Source organism: Tympanuchus pallidicinctus, unplaced genomic scaffold (genome assembly GCF_026119805.1).
Source record: "Tympanuchus pallidicinctus isolate F22 unplaced genomic scaffold, pur_lepc_1.0 scaffold27, whole genome shotgun sequence".
In the NCBI taxonomy this organism is placed as follows: domain Eukaryota; kingdom Metazoa; phylum Chordata; class Aves; order Galliformes; family Phasianidae; genus Tympanuchus; species Tympanuchus pallidicinctus.
Window position 1 is genome coordinate 3,105,835 of NW_026294744.1, and position 26,681 is coordinate 3,132,515.

General features: G+C 41.8%; 1 protein-coding gene across 6 annotated transcripts in view; it reads right to left on the reverse strand.

Moving 5' to 3' along the window:
- ETV6 (ETS variant transcription factor 6) overlaps window positions 1–26,681 on the reverse strand; it is a 131,780-nt gene that overhangs the window by 99,008 nt on the left and 6,091 nt on the right. The window contains exon 1 of one of the 6 annotated variants that reach the window (XM_052690464.1): window positions 2,247–2,338. The exons of the other annotated variants lie outside the window; for them this stretch is intronic. Coding sequence (XP_052546424.1) covers window positions 2,247–2,323 — 77 coding nt within the window. The 5' untranslated portion in view covers window positions 2,324–2,338. Of the gene's footprint in view, window positions 1–2,246; window positions 2,339–26,681 lie in introns of those variants that run through there. 6 annotated transcript variants of the gene reach the window in all.

Sequence of the window (26,681 nt, forward strand, 5' to 3'; positions counted from 1 at the left end):
TGGCAATGCTGTTTCTGAAAAAAGCTTTCTTTTCTCTAAAACATGGACCTTCCAGCACAGAACCATCAGCACTGGCAGAACTTTAAGGAGACTTTTAACATAGTTTTATAAAGAGACAGTTGGGCACGGCATAGCATATCTGATTTAAAAGCAGATACTGTTGAAAAGCTGAAGCTTCCCAGCAAGCTGCCCTTTTAAGAAGAGGTAAATGACAAGATGAGAGCGGGGACTGAATTTAACACACCGCCTGTATTCCAGGGACAACGACAGGGTCGAGCGATGGGTCTTTATTAAATGCTTTCTCCTCCATTAATGCTGCACACTCAAATGATTTGGCCATTAGCATTAACAAATCTGCAATGTCCCTGCCTGGAGCTAATAAGTAATGAACTAAATAAGTGAATATTCTGTTGTGTAAGGAGTGCTATTAGCAATCCTTTCCCAACTGCTGTGAAAACAAGAGATGCCTTCCAGGCACGACCTGTCCATGTGACAGGGTACATCACACACCACCCTTATATGCTGTGGAAATTCCACAGACACTCCCAACACTCGGCAGGGGAACAAGGAGTGTGGATCACCCACTGCATGGTGCTGCCATACAGGATTGAACGGCAGATGCTGCACCAGAAGGCACATTACAAAACGTGCTCTGCACAAGAGGCTTGAAGAAAAATGATGAAAAGGACAGGAGGACAGAAGTTCTGGTCCCAGACACGCTACTTACTCCCTAAAACAAGTTGTGGCTTTACCACAGCACTCTCTTTGTTGTGCCATGGAGGTAACAGGACGATACTGAACCCACAGACATATCAAGTGCGTGAATGGTTAAGTGCAAAAACCTCAACTTAGCTGTTTTTTCTGCCATAGCCTTTCCTGTTCATTAAGTTACCTAGCTTTTAATTTTTACTTTCAACTTGTGCATATTTTTTGCTCTTTCTCAAATTATTATTCTGTTTCAGCTCATAATCCCAAAGTACAGATTGGGACACCGCTCCTGGCAAAAGAAAAGTGCTAGTTTCACTTTGGTTGTCACTGGCTTCTTTTTGACAACTAAACACTTCTGGTTCACATCTGAATGGACACTGCAGCGAGAGTCCCATTACCACTACCCTAAGATTGCTTATGAACTGCAAATATTTCCTCGTTACAGACATGACAGGCTTGGGAACTAAACCAACTGAAATTGTATAAATCACAGACATTTTAACAAAAAAAAGAGTGAAGTGTTTGTTCTGGGCCCATTTTAGCTCGGTATGAAAGTTTATCTATGGCCTACAATACTACACTATCCACATATGCTTCAAAAAACCATCACCATTTCCCTGCTTTGAAGAAAAGTGTTGTTGCACTCACCTTCACAAGCGGAGAGAATAAAATATTCAGAGATTAGGCAATTAGCTCAGACAGCAGCATAGAGCAAAACAAAAACCTACTTTCATAGAAACACAGAATCACCAATGTTGGAAAAGACCTTCTAGATTATCTAATTCAACTGTTCAGCTACCATCAGTATTTTCCCACTAAAGTATGTCCCTCAGTACAGCACCTAAAAGCATCAGATATCTTAGAAAATAATAGTCTCTCCTAGGAACCCTATCAGGCTCTAAAACCACACGTTACAACTGAACAGTTATATGCAATAGCACCCAGAAGCAACTTGAAACCCAGCACCGTTGTCCAATGCACTGCAGACACAGATTAGAGGACAGCTCCTGCCCTGTAGAGCTCAAATACACAGCAGCCAAGACAGAAAAGCACTGGAGGAAAGAACATTTTTGATCGTATTTTACAGTCAGGAAATGGAAGGGCAAAAAGAACAGCAAGTTGTCTAGATCCTATTCTGACTCTACCTGCAGCGCCTTGTTTCTGGAGTTACACAGCTGCTCTGAAAAGAGGAGAAACTAGGAGAAAAAAGCTGAGTTTGATGAAATCAACCAGCAGAGGTGGCATGCAGATATCATGCAAAAGCTCTCAAAGGCTCTCACTTAGCATTTTAATACAGAGTTTAAATAACCTTCATTTAAATAACCTTCAACTTCCCTATGAACCCCTTCATATCAAAGCATTGCTTGTAATCTTTTGACTCAAGCGCACAACAGAGATTGTCCATGCCAGATGAGAACTAGTGGACCTGTTCCAGAGACACATCCCTCCTGTGCCACAAGAACCAGGATAGAGGCACTGCAACCCTTCCCACAGTTACACAACCACACAGACGCAGTCAGCAAGGCAGGTTTCCTTACCCGACCCAGTCACCACAGCAAAAACGCCCCAAAGAGCAGCACAGCCTTCCACTGGCACAGCAAGAACCAGGGGGCATCAATCACCCCGTCTAATCAAGTAAGGTGTGTTTAACACCCAAGCTGAGCTGTGAGATTGTTAGAAGAGATGGGGAAAAAAAAAGAAAGAAAAAAAAAAAAAAGAAAAAAAATATCAAAACAAACTGCTTGCAAGACTCATGACAGAACCCTTCTGCTCCTACAAGTAAGGAGGTGACTGGGACAACTGCCCAAGAGCAAGCACATTCCCAGCTTTGAAGACACACGTTTGTTCCAGCAAGCATCCCCCTAACCCTTTCCACTACACACCCTTCCCCACAATCCTGCTCACACGTAGCAATGGCTGAGGTTTTCATTAGGGGAAAATTAATCAGAAATTTTTTTTTTTTTTTTTTTCAAGCTGGCAACAAAGCCGTGAGACTTTTCCTGGCATTTCTCCTGTTTATACAAGACCTGCCAAACCGGTTGTGTGATTTTTATACTGCTTTCTTTTCCACAAAGTCCTTCGAAAGACAGAATAGCAGAAAGCAAATAAGGAAAAAGTTTGGTTATACAGGTCCGAAGATCAACCCTTGGTGATACAGTTGAAAATAAAAAATTAACTAGAACTGTCCAAAATGTATATTCAATATCCAAAGAGCAGCATTGTTTATGTTTATTAAGACTGTGTCACAGCAGTGCAGTTGCTCTGCCTAGTGAAAAGCAGTCCTATATCTAATGGTTTAATATCTAAATACACACGGTGCGAAGCAGATAAAATGGAAAATGAGGTACAGAGCAGTGAAACAAATCGTTCAAAGTCACACAGAGCCAGGGAGAAGGTGCAGGTCTTCTGACTATCCACCAGCTCCCTACGTATAGGACCACATCACTTTTACTAAAGTATAAATGTCTAACTCCCAATCATCCCTGGCCTAGTTTATGTGGGTATAGCTGCCTTACATACAGCACTAAATAGTTTCTAAGCCTAGAAAATTCCATTGCTTTATCCTCCTATAACACACTACACAAACAATAACTTATCCATTTTAACTGACAAACTACAAGTCCACTGCCAGGGACCTGAACACCAGAAGGGGTAACAAATTTTACGGCAGACATTTCTCTCAGCACCCACAATGTTGCTAAACATCAAAACATTCCACCAGCCCCTCCAATTACTACGTAGGTATTTTTTAATTTTTTTCTGCATTACTTCAGTGCAGCAGCACACTGTGCTGCTACACTTTCCAAATGGAACATTTAGTCATCAATTCAGAAGAAAATTTCTGTTTCGATATTAATTTTGCTATCCACATTCAAAAACCCAAAGCAAAATGACAAAACAACTTTGCAAGGTAAGCTTTCCATTCCAGGCACTCTGGTCTTAACTCTAGTGTCAGAATTTCCCCACAGGATGAAAACTCTATGGGCACGAGAAATCCATGCAATGTACCAACAAAACAGTCACTACCTACGCACCCTGGGTGCCCACTGTTTGCTCAGGTGTTCCTATCCCCTGGGATGGCACAGAAAACAGAGCTTTCCCCTCTCGCACACAGCTCTTGCCTGTGTGGCTACCTAGCATATGAGAGAGCCTGCTTCTGATATGGCCCTGCTTGACATAGTAATATTCATTTTCACTGGGCTATATAATAAAGGATGAGATAAAACCCTGAGCAAACAAATGGGCAAAGTTCATGCTTACAGCTGCTCCTCATGGGCCACTTCATACTGACACACCTGCTCTTTTGGCAAGAGGTTTTGATCCCAGAGGCTCAGACTTCGCAATGCTGCTGTGGCTGGGCTGGATGATGAACTGGGAGCTCTTAAACCAGTTTCAATGAGAACCATCAGCCCTCAGACCCTGAGAGTCACTTACCCACGACAGAGTGCTGTCCACACAACAAGCTGCACTCATTGTACCACTAGCAACCTCTCCACCTGCCTCCTGCCTGCCGACTCATTTCTACTGTGATTAGTACTAAACTAAACAAATTTGTGAGCTGTCACAGAAAAACATAACTTTATTTTCTCCTCCAAAATTTTCTCCTCCTCCCATCCCAGCTCAGACTGGAATCGTGTCAACAAAAATACAGCAATCCAAGCCTCTGACGGGAAACATTTAAAAGCAGAGTAGCACCATTCGTAAGGAAAGCTGCAACTTTGTATTGGATTAGTTGGTGAGGCTGCCCTGAGAGCACGCGCTCCCAGGCAAAGATTCATCTTTCAACACATGCCTTCATGTGTGCACATTTGGGTATGTTATACATATCATTACATACATCCACTGCAACTTTAACTTCTATGTTGAAATTCACAGTAATGATTAGAAATCTGTGCTGAAACTCATCTAAACCTGTGAGTCTGTAAAAATAAAAGCAAGATCTTAATCTTTGATGCTGGATGAACTAATCTAAAAAAAACCTGTGAGTAAGCATATGCATTCTTACTGACAAAGGGTTTTGCTGAACATTGGAAATTGCAAAAATGGGAAATGGAAATACTGGTATCTTTAGTGAGCAGAAGTACCTGCTCCTATTACTTGCAATAGCTGGCTGGTGACACAGGCTGTGATACATTGCAGCGCAACAATAACCCTTGCCATAGCGAAGCCTTTAATTATGGAACAGCTGGGGAAAAAAAAAAAAAGAAAAAACCCAACATGCGCCAAGCCTGTGGGGAAAAGAAAATGGGGAGAACAGAGATGCATGCAGCACCCTCAGTGCAGCAGAAATTGTTATTAGATATACACAGAGCTTCTGTTTTGTGAGAGAGTAAAAAAGCCTGTTAGTGAGAGAGAAGGATTTAAAAGCACACTGAAGATTTTCCTTTATGGAAACACATAGTTCTATGGGCACTAGCTGGACAGACTCCAGACAGCTACAAATCCAAAAAAGCCAGCAAGTCCCAATGAGCAGAGCATGTATGTTCCTATAAATACAATGATGCAGTCTTTTTATTCCTAAAAGAAAAATATTTTATTCCACTCTTGCACCCTAAAAAAAAATTAGCTGTTCTAAAACCAAAGTAAATCACTGCAGGGGTCTGAGTGTTGCCCCTTATCACCCGCCATCAGCAAGTACTACCTCAAGCAGACAGGCACAACGTGAGAGCTCTTTATTCATTCCTGTGCAAAAACCAGAGCTTTGCTGCACCACTGGGGGCTCAAGCCCAAACAAAAGTGGCACTCGTGTTAAACAGGGGCACTGGGTTAGCAACAAAGGCACCACGTCAGCAGCTGCAGAGTTAATGCAACGAGGGCTGTTCTCTCTCAGCTACATCCGTAACTTGAGCTTCAACAACACAGAGGAGTTTCTCTTGAGTGCAAGCAGAAAGCAATGCTCAGGTGGAGGAAAGTGTATCTATTTAAAAGGGAGAAGGAACACGAAAAAAAAAAAAAAAAAAAAAAAAAAAAAAGAGCTATGAGAGGAACTCTCAGAGCAATGCAGACAAATCTTGAGTGGCTAGCCTCCCTCAAGACCTTTTTCCACCAAACAAATGCTAGTTACACCTTGTAATCATGAAAACAAAAAGCAACACACTCTCCAACTCCAAAAATTCCAGTGCAAATCAGACAATCTGTGTTCTGACATATTATGCATACATTAAAAATATCTTCCTCCCTCTTCCTCATACCCATGCCTGTTTATGGACCTCTTGACAGCCAGCTTGTACAGTGATGAGGGTAACTCCAGGTGCCAGCGTTCAGTTCCCTCACTCAGATTTACAGGGACAACCTGTATCACAGCAGCCACCCCACTATTTGCTATCTACTTGCTCCTTTCTATCTTTTTTACCTATCAACTTCAGAGACTGCAAACAAGATAAAAAGAAACTGTTCCCTTCACAGGCCAAACACCAGATCTAGACCAATAATAAGTTGCATCCAGAGAGCAGCCCATAGTTAGCTTCTGAATGTACCCACATAGGCTGCGGTTGCCCACTCCCACTGCTAAGTGCCACACTGGTGCAGACAGCAGTAGACTTAATACGCTGCGATGGCCAAGTAGCAGGGCCTGACTGAGCTCTGCAAGCAGAAGGTGTACAGCCACGTGGAACCTTTGGTCTGCACGTGCTGTGCACTAGAGTTAAAACTCCCTGCTGCACCCACACAGCCTTTGGCAAAAATGAGACTTCAGACTTCCGAAAACTTTAGGTCTGCATAAAGTCCATACCTTGTTATTCTGTGTGATATGCAAGAGCTTTTGACAATGTTTGTACTACTAGTAGCTGTCACAGTTTAGTTCCATTTTTGCACCATTTCAGCTACAATTTGGTGGCTTTATTCAAAGATGCTTGCAGACCAAAAACAAAACCAAAAACAACCCACCACTGACATGAGAAAATACAAAGGAATTATTCAGTTAAATTTTACTCATACTGATGCAACAAGTCTCCTTCACTTCTGCAAATCCACCAAGTCTGGCTGAACTTCTGCCTCATTTTCTTCAAGTTTCATGCAGAAAGCAGGCCTCCAGACTACTTGGGAATGACTTTGTCCTGTTAGAAGTACTTGAACCATAGATGAAAAATTTCAACTCCTCTTCATCTCCACAGCCAGGGGATGACCACTCACACATCTCTGCAAGGAAGGCAGCATACTGCTGCCAACTTGTCTGCTGTCACTTAGGGTAGGCTGAGATTGCAGGTGAGGGATTAGCAGCAAGGACAGGCAGATCCTCAATAGGCAAAAGATGCTGTTCCCACGACAGAATCATTTTCAAGGAAAAGTCTTGGGAGAAATCTCTCTCTCAATTATATCAAAACACAATTTTGTCAAGTCAGAATCTTATCCAACATTTCTCATCAGTGGCCTTTTGGAGGAAATACAATGACACACTTCCTTTTTAAATTATCCCAGAGCCTTAACAAAGCACCAGGTAGTTTCAGGAGACAACAGAACTGCAGAACAGGAGAACTGTCCAAGGAGAAGCCTGTGGTTACAGGACAGGTTACAGCTATCTCCTTTCAGATGGAACTAAAAGAGACAAGCCCATCTCTCAGCACAGCCAACCTGCTAATGCCCAGGCTCATTGCTTAATCCTATCTCAACATCCTGCACAGCGTCCTCCCTAGCAAAACATGAAATCAGCAGGAAACAGAGATGGCTTATGGACTATGTGCTGCTGACTGCAAGCCTTCTCATTCACAACAACAGTTAAATGTCACACAGAAGAAAGGGCTTGAAAGAAGGGACATTTTGCCCCACCAGGCTAACGAGACTTTCTGCTTCTGGCTCTTCTCACTTATGTACCCCATCCTTCTGGAAAGCAGGGTTGCTTTCTCACTGGTTAGAAGAGGAATGAAATTGGAGCTTGAACAGATGTTGCAGGGCTTGTGATAGTGAGCGATTTCCATTAACATACAGAGTACACTAATAATCACTGAGGAGGCAGAGGAGCCCAATTTACATGGCAGCCCTCCCGACCCCAGGCAGGAAATATGCCCAATCAATTCAGAAGAACAGTGGTTGCAGGTCAGCAGAGTAACGCTGGGATTAGAAAGCGCATCATGGCAATGAATTACCTGCTGATTAAAGCTGCTAGAGATAATTTCAATTACCTGCAACTCTGAAAATCAGCCTACAGACAGCCCAAAGCCCATCTCATGCTATAGCCACAGCACGATGGGCAGCCCCGCAGCACTCCAATGCGTGAATCGAGTCCCTCCCCATAACCTCACCAGAACAAGCCCTTCCCCAACAACAAATACAGCAACTCACACTGCCAAAAATTCCTTCCATCTGCTTTTCATATTTCTCTACAATGGAAAAATAGATCCTTTGCTATTTTTAAAGCAGACTTGGTTTGCTGTCTTAACTTCTTTACTTTTTAATTAACGTACTTACTTCAATAACTACATGCTACTAAGAAAACAGTCTGTAAATACAGAGAAGACCTGGCTCAAGAAATCACAGGTGACCCTAGGACCAGTGGGAGGCAAGTCCCTCATCTACTCTCTACACTGGAAATACTCAATATACATAGTTGCAAAGGCAGGAGGGGAAGAAGAGGTAGGTTTGGAAGTAAGAACCTCAATTTCCCCCAAAATTTCACTATTCAAAGAAAATGTCAACTTAAAAAAGAAAAAGAAAAAAAATCCAAAACATACTACTAAATTAAAAACAAAAAACCAGACATATAATACCAAAAGATGTGGATTAGGAAGCAACTACAGAGGCAAACCTGAGAGTAAAAGCTGAGGTGGAGTGGAAAACACTAACACAGCAGTTAGTAGTTGAGGCAGCACCCCTTCAGCCTAGATAAGTCACAGCCAGAACACCACATCTCGCCAGGTCTTCAACCTGATTTCTTTGAGTCCAAATCATTGACATGCTGATCAGTTTCCATATCTATTCTGTTCGGCAGGAGTTGAGGATACTCAACAGTTTTTAAAACAGGTCTTTATAGCCAAGATCCTAAGATAGGAAGTAATACAGAAAAATGACTAATTTACTGTTCTGATTAACAAAACAAGTCCTTGTTTTTATGGGGGAGGGGAAATGGGGGAATGTGTTTCTTCTGTAAAAGGATGTAGAAGTTTTATTATTATTATTATTATTATAAAGGAAAATATCATTTCTTTTGACATTTTTCAGGGGAAAATCCACTTAATACAAGTCCTGCCGTTATGTAGGACTTGCCGTTAAAAAGCCACACTGAAGTAAGAATACACAGCACATCCAACATATTTTATTAATTAACAAAAATATATCAAATAGAAAAAACACTAACTTGTCTCATGCTACAAATTCTGTATTCATGCTTGAACTTACGTATCACAAAGGAAGGGACTGAATAAGTTTTTATCTCCTTCTTTTGTTGGTCATACTGCTGCTTTATATCTCAAGTGGGTGCTTTATCATCATGTGGGTGAACTACCAAAAACTGGATCATGAAGTGTCTGGGGTTAACATCATACATGTGCGTAGTGTATTAGCCAGTACATGTTAATGTAGAAGTTAGAGCTGTTAGAAGAACAGCAAAGACAAAAGATGTAGCAGTTCTGTAAATAAACTTACTATGCTTAGGCCTGCAGGTCTCATTAGATCCATAGGATTCAAGCACCAATTATGGAAACTAAAATCTCAGTCCTGGGCTCTGTTCCAAGACCATTCATAGGATCCATACACATCTTGCAATATGAGTTAATTTACTGAGTATTTTGCTTCTTCTGCAAAAGATGACAAGCAAGATGACAACGATAAGAAATCTTTCCTCTGGATTGTTTATCCACACCTCCATTCAAAGAGCTCCCACTGAAATGTAAAAACAGGTAGACTTGCTCAGGGATCTCACAAACAGCAAAGCTCCAATGCTTTCAACTGCCTGGGTCACAGTCCAGCTTCCTTGAGCATTCACTCTGAAACCAAAAGCAACACCTGTGTTTTTTTTTTTTAACTAGCATGGGGCCACAATCCTGCAATCAGATCTGCATAGGTGGGTACCTGCACGTATAGAATCCCTCTGAAGTAGCAGGCACAGAGGTCCACCTACGCAGATCTGATTGCTTGATCAGGAGTTTGGATGCAGTCCATGGTAAGGGCTTGTCTACATTTCAGTTATGGGGGTTGGAGTTATTTTGTTGTTGTTACTTGGTGTTGTTCTTGTTTTTTTTGTTGTTGTTTTTTTTTGTTTATTTGTTTGTTTGTTTTAAACTATGATAACTACAGTTCAGTAAACATTCAAAGTAAGAAGGCTGTCCTGATATAAAAAGGGATTCGTATCACTGCCTTTCACCTCTGTTTCACCTCGCTAGACACCTTACTTAAAGAGAGCAACTGAGAGGCACAACTACTGCAGACAAAACTATGAAGCTGTTGCACCATTCCAATTTTGCAGTAGCTCCTCACGTAAAGACATTTCTGGAATCAACACAACATCATTATTTTTATTCCACAATAATTATGCTGCTAGTAATGCTGGCAACCTATTTCACAGTAACTAAATCACAGCAGGATAGCCTGTATAAAACAACTAAGACAGTTAAGCATCCCACCACCACTGTACCCAGCAAATACAGCAAACCATAAGGAACATGGGATAGACCTGAATGCTTGCTGAAAACAGGAGGCTTCCCAAAGACTTCAGTGGGCTTTGGCTGAGGCACTGCATAAAGGAAATTACTTAATTCTTGTGTATTTTTAAAAAGGAGTCTAAAAAAAAGTAATCATGCAAAACTGAGCTGCAAGCCTGCAGGCACTCAGACACATGAGTAATCCCCCCCAAACCCAGCGGGACCCATGCATTCGTAGAACTGTGTTCTTGGTACATCAAGAGCAGCCAGAGTAAATTATTAACCCTAAACTTCCTCACTGAGAGGCAGCCCAAGAGAAAGTCTAGAAGACTGCTCAACCATGATATTCATCTTGCTTTCACCTACCACCCTCTCTTATATTGAGCAATATGAATTCAGTAGTTTGAATTAAGTATACCAAGGTGACAAGCACTGCAATTAATTCCGTTCTAAATAGAGGAATGTTACTACATACAATGTTTGTTTCATGATGGATTTATTTTGTGGCTGTCTAAATTTAAGCATCAGTGAATTATTTTTTTTTAAAGGATAAAATCTTTCCATCTAAAAATTCTAACCAGATGTGGATTTCAGATTTCCAAATTTGGAAATGTTCAATCCGAGAGCTGTTGTTTTAGACTTTTAGCCATGATCATCAATGTAAACATAAAAGTTCTCAATTATTTTACTACCAAGCTATCAAGAGACTCACTCTATATTTGGCCAAAACTAAGTGCAGGTCCATAAAAATCTCAGTAGATGTCTACAGGAGACAAGCCTAAGTCATGGGACCTCACATCATACAAATTTTGCAAAATTCTACTAATTTGGTTATGAAAGTTCAGCAAAATTATCTGAGGTAAATTTAATGTACCTGAGTATAGTAAAGACAAGTTTCAAAATTGGTTATATGTGTCTTCCCTCCTTCATTTGTAAGAGAGGAGAGTATATTCCTTACTGCAGCAGGGTTGATAATTGCTAATCTTGGTCTTCTGAGATGTTGCAAAGATGAGCAATCACTTCCTGCACCATCAGTTCCATCTGTCCCATGCATCTCCTTCCTTAGCAGAATAGAAATAAGAAAATATTCCTTTGAATCATGGCTTTGGCATTCTAACAACTACTGAAGGGGGGAGGGAGAAATCACTATGTTCGTGCTATTTAACTCAATCTGTCTATGAAATTTATGAGGTCAAACTAACTTGATTCTTACCAGTTCAGTAGTACCTTTACAGCGTGAGTGATTTCTGTTCTCCTTCCACTAAACAGTCTTTTCTTTCCTTTTTCACTCATCTTTACACACCAGTTCAACCTCTTCAATCCCTACAGAATTTGCTTTTCCTCCTTGGAAACTAAGTTACTCAACGTTTCAAACACCTCAGACAACAAACACAGACCACTTTGCCCTTACATGTTTAAGGACCACCGCACACTGTACAGACAGTTAACAGGTAAAGCCTCTCAGTACAGTAAGACAATAGAGTAGCATTCCTCATTTATTGCCAGGAGAAACTGAGGCACAAAAGAGAAGCACGCAGGAGACTCAAGGAAAACTCTGTAAGAAAACAGTATAATATAACACACACCATGTGATGATGTGTGTAATGTAGATATATAACATAGCAATATTAGTAACATACACAACAGCAAAACAATATAATTCCAAATTTATAAACAGAAATTTATTTCAGTTGCAATTATTAATGAAAATTCCAATTGGTTTTAATTGTAACAGATTAAACCCCAAGATAAGATAATATTGCTCACAAAAATTTTGGATTTTACAGATGAAAAGAAACAAAGTATGTATATTCCAGAGATACGATACTGAAACTTATCCTCTTGCAAACAATCTCACTGAGCAAATCCAATGTAATGAAAATTCTGAATCATATTTTTCCAATATCAGCTGCAAAGACTTCAGTAATGATCAAAATGAACAGTGTCTTGCACGATGTAAGAAAAGAACTCAGGCAGCATATGGACTTGTAACACTCCTTCTAGACACTGTAAACCCATCATCCTGCAAACAGCTCCTGAGTTGAGATTCTGGAAAAGGTAGTTTTCTCAGCAATAAGAAACAGCCTTTCATACGAACACTAGGCTGGCTGTCAAACCCTTGGGTTCATTAGAGCAGCTTCTCCTGCTGACCTAAGTGTGCCCCTCAGCATAATCATGAAACATTTTCTGCCAGGAAGATTGTGAAGACCAAAGCTCTCTTTAAAGACTGGCAAGCAGATGTACAGAGTCACGGCTTGTTTGGTTTGAGGTTTGTTGTTTGTGTTTTTAGGTTGTGTTTTTCTAAACTGAGGTATGACATCGTTTAAATGCTCAAGGCATGACTAAGAGGGGTCACAGCATTGCTGTACTGAAGCGCCTGCTCAGTGACCCCACACTACCTCTGAGTGGCTGGTCTCAGTCCACCTGGAAGCTCAGGAACTCCTTTTCAAGTCAGCTCAACCCAACAGCCAACCACCAGGCCACAACTGCTTGTCTCCATCTCCCACAACCCAAATGGTAACACTTTCTTTCTGTTAAAGAGTGTTTGATTCACATCCTGAATCCTTACTGGTAAGGCAAGTTTTACATGCCAGATGTTGACACCCTTTACACCAGCAAGTACATCTTTGTATGGCCTGGCAGGTTGGGCGATGCTAATGGTCTGGTAAGTGGAAGTGGCCCCGCAGTCTGAATTCAGTGAACAGTTCTGCTCATGATGCCCTGAAAAGAGAAGGAACTAAATGGCAGCTATTTCCATGCCTTTGTTAAACACATGATTAAATGTGATGCAGGTACCCAGAGCACTGAACTACAACGAACCAGGTAGCTATTTCCATCTTAGAATACCACACCCTAAACAAGCTCTTCCCTTTTCATCACTGCTCCTCTCTCTGCCTCCTTTTCCCAATTAGGAAAACAGAGGAAACAACACAGATTTTCTAACACCTTCAGAAATAGCGTTGAGAACACAAAACCAAAGCTGCGGATACAAGCTCCAGTTCTGCCCAGCAGATCACTTCCCTGGGAGCCCACACTGTTTCCTGTTCCATGGTGCCCAAGCAGAGTCTGAGCTATTTTCCAAACAATTCAGAGAAGACAGCCAGAAGACCTTTGTCATCCAGCTGTTACACAACTGCATAAGGGGGAAGAAGGTCGCCCCTCTCTGACCACATCATATGCAAAGACAGTTTTGCTAATGCGGTATCCAGGATTACAGCGCTCCATAAAAAAAGGAACAGGAGATCACTCAGCTGCTGGGCCATCCAGGAAAGGTTGGCAATGGGGCAGGAAGGCCTGGAAAATCTAACACAGGAAAATAAAGAAAGTCTGTCCTATTAGCATTTCAACATCCTGTGAGGAACAATCCTTGACTGTCATTTATGGATGAGAAAGGGACAAGAAAACTCTGAGAAGGAAGCTCAAAACAGTGATATGACAAAGTCTTGAAGGTTCAGGCATGGCTGCTCCTATGACTGGAAAGCAAGTCCCCACTGTCCCATCAGCACACCAGGTGCCAACATCTGGCACAGCTGGCTTAAGGCAAGGCGTTTCACCCTGCTCAGGAAATACTTACAGGAGCTGGAGGAAGAATGCAAGCACTGATGGACTAGCACCCAGCCTGACAAACCACAAATCTGCAGCAGAAAAACAGCTAGCTGGATATCCCACCTCTTCTCCCAGTTGCAGTACCTTCACAAGACGTGATCCAGGCTGTTCCTCACACCTTCTCCGTAGATTAAAAGGGCTGCAGGTCCAGACCTACAGACATGTGCAGACTTACTGCTGTCTTCTGGATAACACAGCTGTACTAGCAGTGTGTTCCATGGACCCAGCCACGCTGACAAAACTGCACTCCTGCTGTAAACGTATGCTTTGCTAGTGGACAGAGGTGATCTTTACAGTGTTAAAGCTTTGTCACATGGCCACATTTATCTTCAGACCACTCTGTCAACATGCTCTGTCTGCTATTCTTGTCTGTGTAAAGCACTGATACAGCTTCAAAAAGATTTTCCTTCCTTTCTCTGGCTTGCACTCCCACACTTCAGGAAGCTGTTTGAGCTTCCCCACCTCTCATTTTCTAATCTGCGTGCGCACACTCACACACACTCCCAGCAGCTCTGCTTCAAACCACAGGTGGCCAAAAAAAACACCACTTCTGCAAGACTGTGGGAGTGTGGAGGGAAACAAAAAAATGGGCAGCATCCTTATGTGAGACATAAGTGCTAAACAAGCCCAGTTCCAAACAGTGCAGAGCAAGATGCATTTGTACTCACCACAAAATGGCTACATGCGCAAGCAAAATTCTTCAGGGTTCCCCTGGGCAATGAAAGCTCTTCCAGGAACCTATCCCCCTGCCCTTTCTCAAGGCATTTAAGAACTAAGGATATTCCACAGGCAAGGAAGAATGCTCAAAGTGAGCTCCCTCCCCCAGCACTTCCACCACCTTTCTGTAAAGCCTGAGTGTAGCTCACATGGCTCCTAACTTCCAAAAGAATTCTCAGTTCCCCAGTAAAACACATGGAAACAACCTCTGATGGTAAGGGGAGATGACAGAAATAAGTGACCTAGGAGGAGTTAGGAATTATTATTTACAGAACTACGAACATCCGTATACACACACACATACAACTTTTACTTTTCTGTTGTACAAGTAATAATTGCACCATAATGCTGCTTGAGTCAATCTCAATTCAAGGATGGATCCAACCAAAGTGATTCTCAGGTACACAAGCAAGCTCAGCAGGGGCAGCTCCAAAAATCTCTGTCCAGCTGCTCAAACAACCTGACACTGATCTGTACAAGCAACTGCTGCAGCTGGGAATGTGCCTGTTCTCAAACAAGGTGGCAAAAACTTGCTACTTCCAACCCAGGAGAGAAAGGGAGTAATCCCTAGAAGCCAACAGCTAGGCTCTGTCTGCTAACAGAGCTGAGAGAAAGTCTACTAACAGCGAGGCAACAATATATTTTGGGTGTAAATATGTTGCTCCAAAAGTAATGCCTCCTATTTATTTCCATATAAACTGTAACGGATACAAGGAGTACAATAATATTTTATTCGATAGCGCAAATTCTCAGCTACAAAACACTATTTTTCAACATAGTCACCACCATTAGCTACGCATTTTCACCAGTGACAAACAAGAACCTGGATGCCATGCTTGTAAAAATCTGCAAGGCCATCTGGTCCATGGCTTGCCTTCCATGTTGCTGTTGCCCCTGCTGAAATGCACCACTCGCCCCCCCACTGTGCTCACATCCACTGTTTTGTCTCCATAAATGTTAAGCGAGCATCAATGAACATCAACGCATACGATTTTTTTCTGCATGGAAGAATTCAATGACACATTGTTGCTTCATACACACTCCTATGTCAGATGCCATTTTGTCAGACTGCCCCTCTGCTACCATCCGTCACATAGTAACAAAATGTAATGGAACACTGGCAGGAAGGTTCAGCCTCAACTGCTGTACCACCAACATCCACCTCTGATGCTGCTGGCCAACGTAATAAAACAGGAGGCATTACTTTCAGGGCAGCCCTTGTATTTCAGAGAAATATAGAGGGTACCACAGTCATTCAGCAGGGCTTGCATGGAAGCTACCTTTCTAAATCAGGTATTTTTGTTTTTACATAATTTGGTTCCATCAAAATAAATAAATTAATAAAATCCTTTCTTTCAGATGTTTAGGAATTGTTCTTGATTATTACAGTGTTCCAAGAAATACCTGTAAATAGCCAAGCCTTCTAGCTCAGGTTTCTTTTCTAATCTGAAAAATAAAAATAAAAAAAGTTAATCACTAGACCTCTTCGCTGCCTGGTACCAGCTGTCATTCTATCCACATTGAGCAGGTCTGCAGTACTACTAGTCCACCATCACGTTACCTATGAATGGAGCACAGTCGTCTATGGAGAGGTGAGAGAAGGAAATCATATCCCCAAGATGTCACCAGAGACAAAACCAAGAAAGGTGAGCACTGTAAATATGCGAGAAAACTAACAACAAATGAAGATTTCTTCCAATACATGCAAAGAACTGATAATAGAATAGCAGTCAGATGAACAAGTGGAAGGTCAGGCTGAATGGTGCTTTGGGTAACCGTATCTAGTGGAAGATGTCCTTGGTCAAGGCAAGAGGTTGGAAGTAGATGATCTTCAAAGATCCCCTCTAACCTAAACTATTCCATGATACTATGAATGGAAGATGGGTGGATAGCAGCCAACCAACCTAATAAAGTAGTTGCTGCACCACTCTCATACTTGTCTCCTGTGAAATGAGAAACATTCAGGAGATTTCTCAGACAAGACTGAAGAGGGGGGAAAAAATGAACACGTCCAAAGTATGTGAGCCTAGTTTTCCAACTTGCACATAATACAGAGGCTTGGGAGGAAAATATGACTCCATGTGATGCACTGAGATGGGGCAGTTAGGCAGCCTTTCATCACAGCCAGCATCCATCCCCTTCTCCTTTCTCCCCCATCAACAATGTACACACATCTAGGAGAGCTGACTTATCGAGGCAAGATCAGCCTTAAAATCTGCCAGGCCTCAAATTGTGAAGTCTTGACCTGGTGCTGGAGAGAAGGCAGGTAATCAGGCAGTGAGTCACATCTTGCAGCTGCAGGGAAGCAGCAGAGAGGCTGCTGTCCACTGCTCAAGTGTAATAACGGTCAGCAAGGAGTATCCCTCCCAAACCACCTGCCTATATGACAGACATCCAGCAGACTCAAGTCAGAGCATCTGCACAGCTGTAGGCAGTCACCAGCCTCACTTGAAGCTAGACACGGAATGGGGACAGATAGTTGGACTGGGAGTTGAGAACAAAATAAATACTGAGGGTCTACCACCTGCCTGTCTGGCAGGTGTCATAGTGAGGATGTAAAACACTGGTTTAAAACATGCAATGGACTCCTCTCGCAGCCTCCCTCTGGCCTTCAATTTAATATATTAAAAGAAAGAGTAAAGCTACTTAGTACTGCCACCATTTCCTATTTTTGTTGCTGTTTGTACAATCACCTGCAAAGCTAACGAGAAACTGTCACTATTAGAAAATGTCTAATTTCTGAGGGAAAGGTGTTGCTTCAGTCAACTTCCTTGAGTCTAGAAAAACAAATTAAGAATGGAATTCTTAAATGCTGATTCATTCCGCTTTGTACAAGAATACCTCAAAATAAAAACAAAAGAAACTGACTTTCCTCTTCGCAAATGCTTAGGAATCTGACCAGACTTCCAAGCTTTCTTAACCAATGACATTTTTTTTCATCCCACATTTGAACTCTTGGAAAAGGAGTTATTTAAAAAGCAATAATATTACCTGCGTATCAAGTCCCTCAGCTAGCTATCAGCTGAAAAGCACTATTTCACACTAATATCTAGACAAATCTCCTTGCTGGGGTAAGATAAGCTGACAGCTCAATAGTTCTACATTGTAGAATTTTTAGTATTAATTTTCATTAAATTTTTAATTCACTATCCTGGACATGGCTGAGGCCTACTTTCACGCATGAACCAACAGACCAGTACCTTTGAGAGTTTTCTAATAAGAGTTCAAAACAGAAGGTTTAAAAAACAAAAACAAAAAAAACATGAACTGCCCAAAAACCACATCCAGGCACTGTTAAATCATGTGTTCTACTGACTGTAATCCAGCAACATTAATTATACCGGTAGGGGTTACAGTAAGATCACTATAAATTACTCGTGCTACAAAGGCACAAACAGTTTCTACTGAAGATCAGATTCCATTTTGCTAGGCATTACGCTTTATGGAGGGGCAATCACATTAAATGACTTCAAGGTCACAGAACACGAAGCAGCAGAGCAGAGACTGAACTAAAGCCTTCTGTACCTCTGTATAATACCTTTAACCCAAACTTATTCTTCCTGTCCAGGATAATGCATACATGTGCCAGGCTGGCAAATTTTTACAGTCACATCACAAGGCTAGCACAGAAGATTTAAGAAAAATAAACTAAGACCTATGAGCTGGCCTAGTTTTCAATAGAAAAGATGTCACAAACACCCTTCATGCCAAAGCTAATACAAGGCATACATTGAATTCACAGGAAAGCTGTGGTGATGTGGCTCACGAAGAGCTAGCATTTATGGGCTGAATGCATAACTTCCATGTTTTCCATCTTTCAGGGATACAGTTTTAATAGATAATTGAAACTCTGAAATGACCTCTTGATTAGGCACATGGGATGAACTTCCTCCCCTGACCCAGAGAAGCTTCACGCTTTGATGCACGGTTAAGCAGGTCCAGTCTGTCTGTCAGCCCTGGCAGTACAGAGTAGCATAAATTTGCAATCATAAAGCAGGAGGGGGGTAGAGTTTGCTGTTCACAGTCTTCCTCAGAAGACTCAATACATGCAAGCACCTTCTCATACTAAAGCAGTATTCTTCTACAATTAAGGCTAAAAGGCACAGCTAAGGTATGTTCAGAAATGCAAAACAAGCCACAGCACAGTTGGAAATCCACAGATGTCAGGCAGCTGTGCCGATAGCAGAAGGTTCCTTCATACCTCCAGGCAACACCTCTACTCTTCATGCAAACTGCCCATGCTGCTTGAGATGCTTGGCCTCTGCTGGTATCAGAAAACGGAAAATGGTTTCTTAACAAAGAATGACATTTTAACAGCCAAAAGTTAACACTGACCAGTTTTCCTGAAGTAACTCTGTTGAGTCTAAAGGGACAGTCCTTGTAATGAAAACGGGTGGGAATCTTTAAGAGCTTTGGTTGTGATTTCAAGTGACATGCATCTAGCCAAAGCCTTACCCAGAATTTCATCAGCACATTAATCCCAGATCAACTGGCACCGCCACTAAAAACATGTGCCCTGCCCTCCTGTACCCATCTCCATGTGCTAGCACAGGCTGTTCACCTTAATCCAGACCTACTGCCCTATCCAGCACATGGCTGCACAAACATCCGTGCCAGCACAAGGGAGGAGGAAGGGGAAGGGTGGGACAGATCCTGCATGGAGCTACCACCTTATCCTGAACAAACGTCCTCAAACTACTTCTGCAGCAAAATAACAATGATGCACTGTCGTAATGCCTCTAAAGAATAGTTAGAGACCCCATCAAAGAAATCAACTAAACATCAGCCTGGAGCTGGACATGGCAAATATTCCTTCACAGACACTGTGGGAACACAGGAGGGAAGGTGTGACTCCATACCACAAAAGAACGCAAGAACTTGCAGACCCAGTGAAGGATGAATATCCAGGCTGCCTGATCTAGTCATAATTTTCCCTTGCCTACTGTATCTTGACTCTTCTTCGTAACATGCTAAGATTTCCACTTCTAGTTGTACCAAACCCCTGTGTGCTTCAGAAGGAAACAGTTCTATACAGAAGCCCTCACCAAACAGCTTACAGCCCAACAAGGTAGCCTGCAATGTCCTACCTGCACTTACCGCTAACAAAGAGGGCAGAATTTCAGGAGAATAACCATAAAAAGGGAATTGACAGAAAATGTAAGTAAGAGCCAAAACAGGAGACTAGACACTAGTTGACCATGAGAGAAACAGATGTCTCAGCACAAACGACTCGTGTCTGGAAAAATGTTTGGTTTCTAGGGCTTCTTAACAAGCTACAGCCAGCAGAATTAACAATGGATGACAGTGAGACCTGAGTGCAAGAAATGGAGAGAAGGATGTTAATGACCTGGCCACACGAGCAGCCTGCTACTTCTGCACATTGAGATCTGAGCACTGCCCTTTCATTTAAGGCAAATGCTATGCAAGCCAGCAGCAATGGGAAGTCAGAAAGGTTACGATTACCCTTTCATCTAACAAGCTGTTAAGAAACCAAAGTTAAGGTACTTTTCGTTAATGGTCTACACCACTCCTAGTTTACCACTGTATTGCCATATAGGTTATCAAACCCTAGTTTTTTTCCACTGGGAAGGAAAGATCAGATAGAGACTATCACCACTTTTTAAAATCAGGTGTATGATTTAACTCCTGTTTCAAGTAACTTGAAGAACAAAAGGACCTTGCAATTACCAAAGGCTGTGTTTTCCCAGTTATTTTGCCATCACTATTTTCAGAGCTGGGCTTCCGTGACATGAAAGAAAAGGTAAAAAACTTCAGCTACTTGAGAAAAAAAAACACAGTGTGGAGTCTGTACATGAATGAGCATTTGGAAATATAACAAAGGAGAAGGCAGAGCACCAAAAAAGGCTGACATCAGAAAATTTAGCCCTGCTTCACCCAGACTAAAAATACAGTGGCATTACAGAGTGCACAGTTAACTGCTTGTTTGTTCACAGCCACTGTTTCAAGCACCCAGTTCTACGATGCCTCAACAAGATTGATATCCAAAGCCTAAGTCTGAATAGGAAATCCAAAAGTCAAAAACTTGAGTGCAGTGCAAACAGATATCAGATGTCATAAATTAAAGATAATCCACAGAACTCAGGCAAACAAGATACTCCTTGACCAGAGGACCGCATAATTACTGTGCTCTCACATTGAACTGGGAAAGCTTACATATGTGAGTCTGCATGTGGCACATGGACATACTGTAATTCTGCATGAAATTATAAAATTATGTTCCTTGTGTTTAACACTGGACAACAAAATTCCCTCACCTACCAGTGTCTTTTGAGAATATTTCCAGGGCTTTTTTATTATACCCATGTTGGTAGCAGGTGTAACATTTCAGATGTTCAGGCTGTGTGGTCAAGGAGGAACCTATGGCAAGGGGACAGCAAGTTAGGTGGCACTTCAAGGCTGGCTTGCTTACATGTCAGCTGGAGGACTTGGCAGAGGACACATGCATTTGCAGGTTTTTGGTTTTGTTTTTTTTTTCCTTTTAGCCAGCATACCTTTGTAGTTTTAATTGTTCACTAACTGCATTAGCGCAAGACAAGCATGATTTGGAAAATAGTTCACCTGTGCCAAAGGAAAACTTTTTGTCCACACAGGGTCCCACAAAAAGATCCTGTCTACCAGCTTACTCATTTCTTAATCATTAGTGTAGAAAAATGAAGCCTAGGCACTTGGTAAATAACACTTCCTCCTCAATCTTCTCAGCTGTTAGGAACCTAAAAAGAAGAGTCAAGAGATAAAAAGCAAAAAGACCAAACTATCAAATTAAATATTCACTCCAAAGCAGGTTGCACGCATGCTGAAAGCATAAATTAATGGAAGTGCTGGACCTGTCCCTGTATTGTATAACACCTGATCATCAACAATACAGTCATCAGCTGCTTGTTTGTCATCCAAACAAACGCATCCTCATCTTGCAAAGAACTGTGTTCACTTGTCCCTTATCAACCATCAGAAGAGGTGTGGCTGGCACAGCACGTAGCATTTGGATTATCTAAGAATCTAATTATTTTTTCCACCCCCTATCAGCCAAATCTTGAGAAGAACCTAGAGAAATAAAACAGGTCAAAGCCCTTTGTGCCAATAAATGGCATCACAGCTCAGGAGGAGAATCAAGGACAGGAAAATCCCCAAGAGTGTTCTGGAACAACATTCACTGAGAAGTACTTCATAATCTGAAGAACATTCATCTCATGAATTTCAGATGGTCAGGCTGCCTCTGCTGAGGAAATATCAAAACAATAGCAAGAAACAGAGCAGAAGGCCTGATTCATGTGAGCGGTTTTCTCAACTACTACTTTTCCATCTGTCAGAGGTACCAGTGGAAAGCGCAGCATCAAAGTATGAGAAGCCTAAACAAAACAGAAGTACAGTAGGCCTGGTCAGACCAAGGGTCTGCGAAAGCAGCACCACATCTCCAGTAACAGCCAGTAAGAAATGCTCAGGGCAAGAACATAAGAGACAAACTCTCTCTTGCATGCTCCTCCAGCAATGCACAAGCTTGGTGTTTTCTGAGCCAAGGACTGTATCTTTATCTTTGCAATTCATGGCCTCACATAGATTCAATCTAATAAAAAACCATCTACTGAAAAGCATCTCCGTTTTGGTCCTGCATTGTAACTTCTGGCAGTAAATTTGATAGCTTCACTGTATGAGGTGTATGCTGGATATTTCCATTTGACCCACTTAGTTTTCTCTAACAAAAAATAACTATTCCTGATTCAGCTTCTCTTTGCCTAGTAAGACCTTCGTAAGAGAATGTTCACAATTTTCACAGGACTCTTCAACAGGCCCCAGTGTGGAGTTCCTGTCACAGCAAACTCCTTCCTTTTCCTTCTTAAATCCCTCACTTCCAATCCCACCCTATTTCCTTTGCTCCTGTTTTCCTTCCTCCATTAACTTAAGAAATTTGCTACAGTCCCATAGACTTGCTATAGTCCCATAGATTGCTTAGAGCAGGTAACTAGAAACATGGACACCAGATCCACGTTTGGTTCCAACAGCTACCTATCTATCCAGGCATAGAGGGCTATCCCATGTGAAAGCCTGTACCTTGCAGCAATGCTGAGTAAATTTCTGTGTATTTAGCTTTATGAAGACAGATGGGCTCAGAGCAGCACAGGCATGGAGCTCTAATGCAAATCAAGACAGTAGCTTCAGCCTTGAAATGCTTGCTTACATAGCCTCTTTCATCACCATACAACCCTTCTCCTCTTAGGCAGCAGCAGTAGGATTGCAAGGTACTCACAGCCGGTACTCACCCCATTAGCGCGAAGGGAGACCACTAGCAACGGCACTGACAGACCTAAGGATCACAGAATGTCCCAAGAGAACAGTGAGAAGGGGAGTCTCAGGCAGGCAGCAGGCAAACGAGCCTGAGGAGACCATGCAGGGAGAGCATGGTGTTATTTTTCTGCAACTCTAAGCGGCAAGGAACTGTGTGAAGACACTCAGCTCCACACTAATGAAGAAGGGCAATCACAGCTCCCTCTTACTGAAAGGAAACTGGCTGCAGCAACACATTAAAACACTGAGCTAATGGAGCCTTTCAAGTACCTTTGAAAACATACACCTATACTAGAGGATGAATGCTAAAATCTGTTCCTTCAAAAGTTTTTGTTTTTTTTTTTTTTTTTAGAGTTTTTGTTTCATTTGGAACCTTAAAGCTTGTTCTGCACCTATGACGCCTTCCTCTATTGTCTGCAAAGTCAAATATTGAGGCTGGAGAAATACCCCTAGTGTCAGCTCATTTTCTATTGCTTTGGCCCTACGTTGCTAATGAAGACAGGTCATACCACTAACCATTAAAAGAAAAATCACAACGAAGGATAACCAGAGGAAGCCAGAAAAAGTTCCTAATGCTGTATTTCTAACGCACTTCATTTAAATGTGAACCTAAACAAGTGCACTGAGATCCAGTCATAGCTATAATAAAAAAAAAGAAAAAAAAAAAAAAAAGGAAATTTAAAGGTAAATACCAAGTACAAAACTATACTAAAGCATGAATAAAAGTCATAATTTCAACCAGTGGGACCCACTGTCGTACACCTAAGCCTAAGCCTGCCACACAATCAAGACTGCTATGGACAACAGACACAGAGAATATTTTCTTCTTTTTATTTAGCCAATATACCCATTACAAAGCTGGAAAATGCTCTGGAGCTGCAGAAATGGAAGGCTTGTTTTCTTACTCCTGTCAATAAATAAATACAAGGGGTGAGGAACTAAATACCTCACTAAATCATCAAGACAAGCAATCAGTGCAATCATAAAAAAAAAAAAACCACAAAAACTATTTGCTTAAAAAGAAAACTTGAATCAATTTACAAATATGTCAGAATGTATCAGATGCTTCATTTTCAAGTACAAATATCAATTTATTTATTTAAGATCACTTTTAATTCTTAGGGTTTGGGGGACACAAAAGGTGGTTGTACATGTAACTACATTTCACTGCAAAGCCAAATACAGTCTATCATAAGTAGCATGTTAAAAAATAAAAAATCAATCACTCATCAAATAAAGTAATTCATTATTTCCCCAAATCAAAAGATTTAACAAAAAGCTAAGGAAAACTATGAAGTTATGTAATTACTTACATAGATACTTATGAACACTATAGGTTAGCAGAAAGGAGAGCTAGATGTAGGCTAAAGACCACGTTTAGCTGCACATCAGTGCTTTAATGGCTCTCCACAGATATGAATCAGTCTTACTTTAAGACAAAGAATAAAGTACACATGCAAAACTATCAAAACTGATTTGTAAATCAATTCCTCTCCTCGCTGCTTAAAAAAATTCACAAAGGTCTGTACAAAGGACAGCACTTCTTTACAAATGAGATGGTTCAGCAACTGCTCACAGCAAAGTAGCAAAGCAGCAGCTCCTGTCCCCATCCCTGCAGCCTCCAGCAGGGACACCATTAGTTGCACATGTGGAAAAAAAAGAGTTAATTCTTCAGAACCACATTTCATAAGGGTGATAACGGGAACTGTGGGACCTTTGGAAAAGCACAGTTCAACCTGCACTTGGCTCCTGGAAGTAAACAATGTCTGTCCCTCAAAACCAGTAAACTTCTGTTTTTCAGCACTAAGCAGTAATTCCCCTTCCTTGTATTCCCTGAAGGTTTTCCCCTTTTTCATTTGAATCTGAATAATTAAAGCAACAAAACCAATCTCTTGCTACTCCTCCAAGCAATGCAGACTTTACAGGATCCTCGAAGACTTACAGACAGATTCTTCCTCAGCTCTCTTCACAAATAACAAGTGCTCTTGAAATCAAGACTGTAAGGGGTTGAGACAGAGACTTCAGAAACAACTTGGAAGAGACTATTAACTACTTGAGACCAGCTTTATAGTTTGCAGAATTTTACACTGGAGCATCTACATGCCTGTATAATATCAGAGCATGCCTGCCTTGCCTGCGATCTTGTCTCTAAAGGATAAGAAGTCCATCTCAGGAAAGTCTTAATAGAAAAAGCAATCTTCTCCCATGGTAATTACAGGGTTTTTTTCCCCCATAAAAGCTGTCAGGATTAAAATCTTCTATGTATTCCTCTACCCACTTTTTAAAATCCATTTGTATTTACAGCCTCTGCAGCATCCTGCAGCAGTGAGTTCCATAATTTAACACAGATGGAAGAACTTGTTTCAAACTTGCTCAGTGGTAATTTCATTGCTTGTGTAGTTGTGTACTATCAGGTAATTGCCCCCCATACACTACTACTGGGTGATTTTATAGATCTCTATTATATTGCCCTCAGCAGTCTCCTTTTCCAAACTGAGTCATTTGAAGAGTCACAGGCAATTTAGCTTCTCTTCCTATGGAAGGTTCCCCAGGCTTTTCATCAACTTCACTACACATTTCTGTTTATTTTCCAGTGCCACTACAAGCCCTCTTAATAATCAGTAAAATATGCTATAACCAGAACCAACATACAGTATGAATTCAAAATGCAATATACAGATCTCTTCTGTTTTGTTCTCGGTTCCTTTACTGCTACAGGTTTAATTGCCTGTTTGACCTCTAGCTGAAACCTGAGCTCATTTTCCCTTTCATTTCTCCACAGAATTGTTTCCTAAAATCGGGAAAAAAATAAGGCCTATCAGCAGACAAACCAAGATCAATAGCACAGGACTAGCTCAAGGAGACCTCACTGTTTCTGTTAAGCAGAAGAGCCATGAAAGCACCCTGCTCAAAACTGCCAGGGGGAAAAGAAAAACTGGAAATACCTCACTTCATCCTTCTCTGAGCCTGCAGAGCCCAGCTACTGTCCATGAGCATGACCAAGCCAGCTGTATATACTATTAATTCCCCCTAATAGTGCTTTGAGGTTTAAGAGAAGTTGTGATTTATCTCATCTGGGAGGTAACAAAAGCCAGCACATGGTCAGCCAGCCAATGGTGGTTCTGATGATTCAGCTGGTGTGGGGTGACTTGCTAAGGCATTATCTTCACGGTGTTTGAGCCCAGTGTTTACAGGGCAACACACTATATACAACCCAGGCCACATACCATGAAATATTTTACAGCTTATAACTTTCTTCCCCTGGAAGCTACTCCTACACTTTCCCCAAATCCTCTTCCAGTGAGCCCGTTCACTGAACTCATTTGACAGTGCAACAACCACTCAGACTGTCATCTGAGGAGAGCATTTTATCTCTACCAGCACCCCGGTTCTTGTAACTTCCCAGTACCCTGGGACACAGCAGGATCCTTGTCCCTCTGTGAAAAAACCTCAGCCCTTCTCTTCCTCACCTCCACAGTCACAGCAGCTACATGTGCCCACACCAGGCTGTCTACTTTTAAACGGGAGAAAGCTGGTCCTCTAGAGCTGTGGTGAGGCCCCAGACCAGAGCCACCGCTAAGGGCAGCTCACCACTGACATCCTATTGGCTCTACAGGCTTCAAGCTGCACATCAATGGGGCTCACTGGAAATCTCCCAATCACTCCTTGCTGATGTGGCATCAAGGACCCATCTGCTGGGAAGCGATTCTTCCAGTGTCTTCCACTGACAAACAGGAGAGCAGATGCCTTGCCCCAGAGTTTCTGGCTCCTCAAATC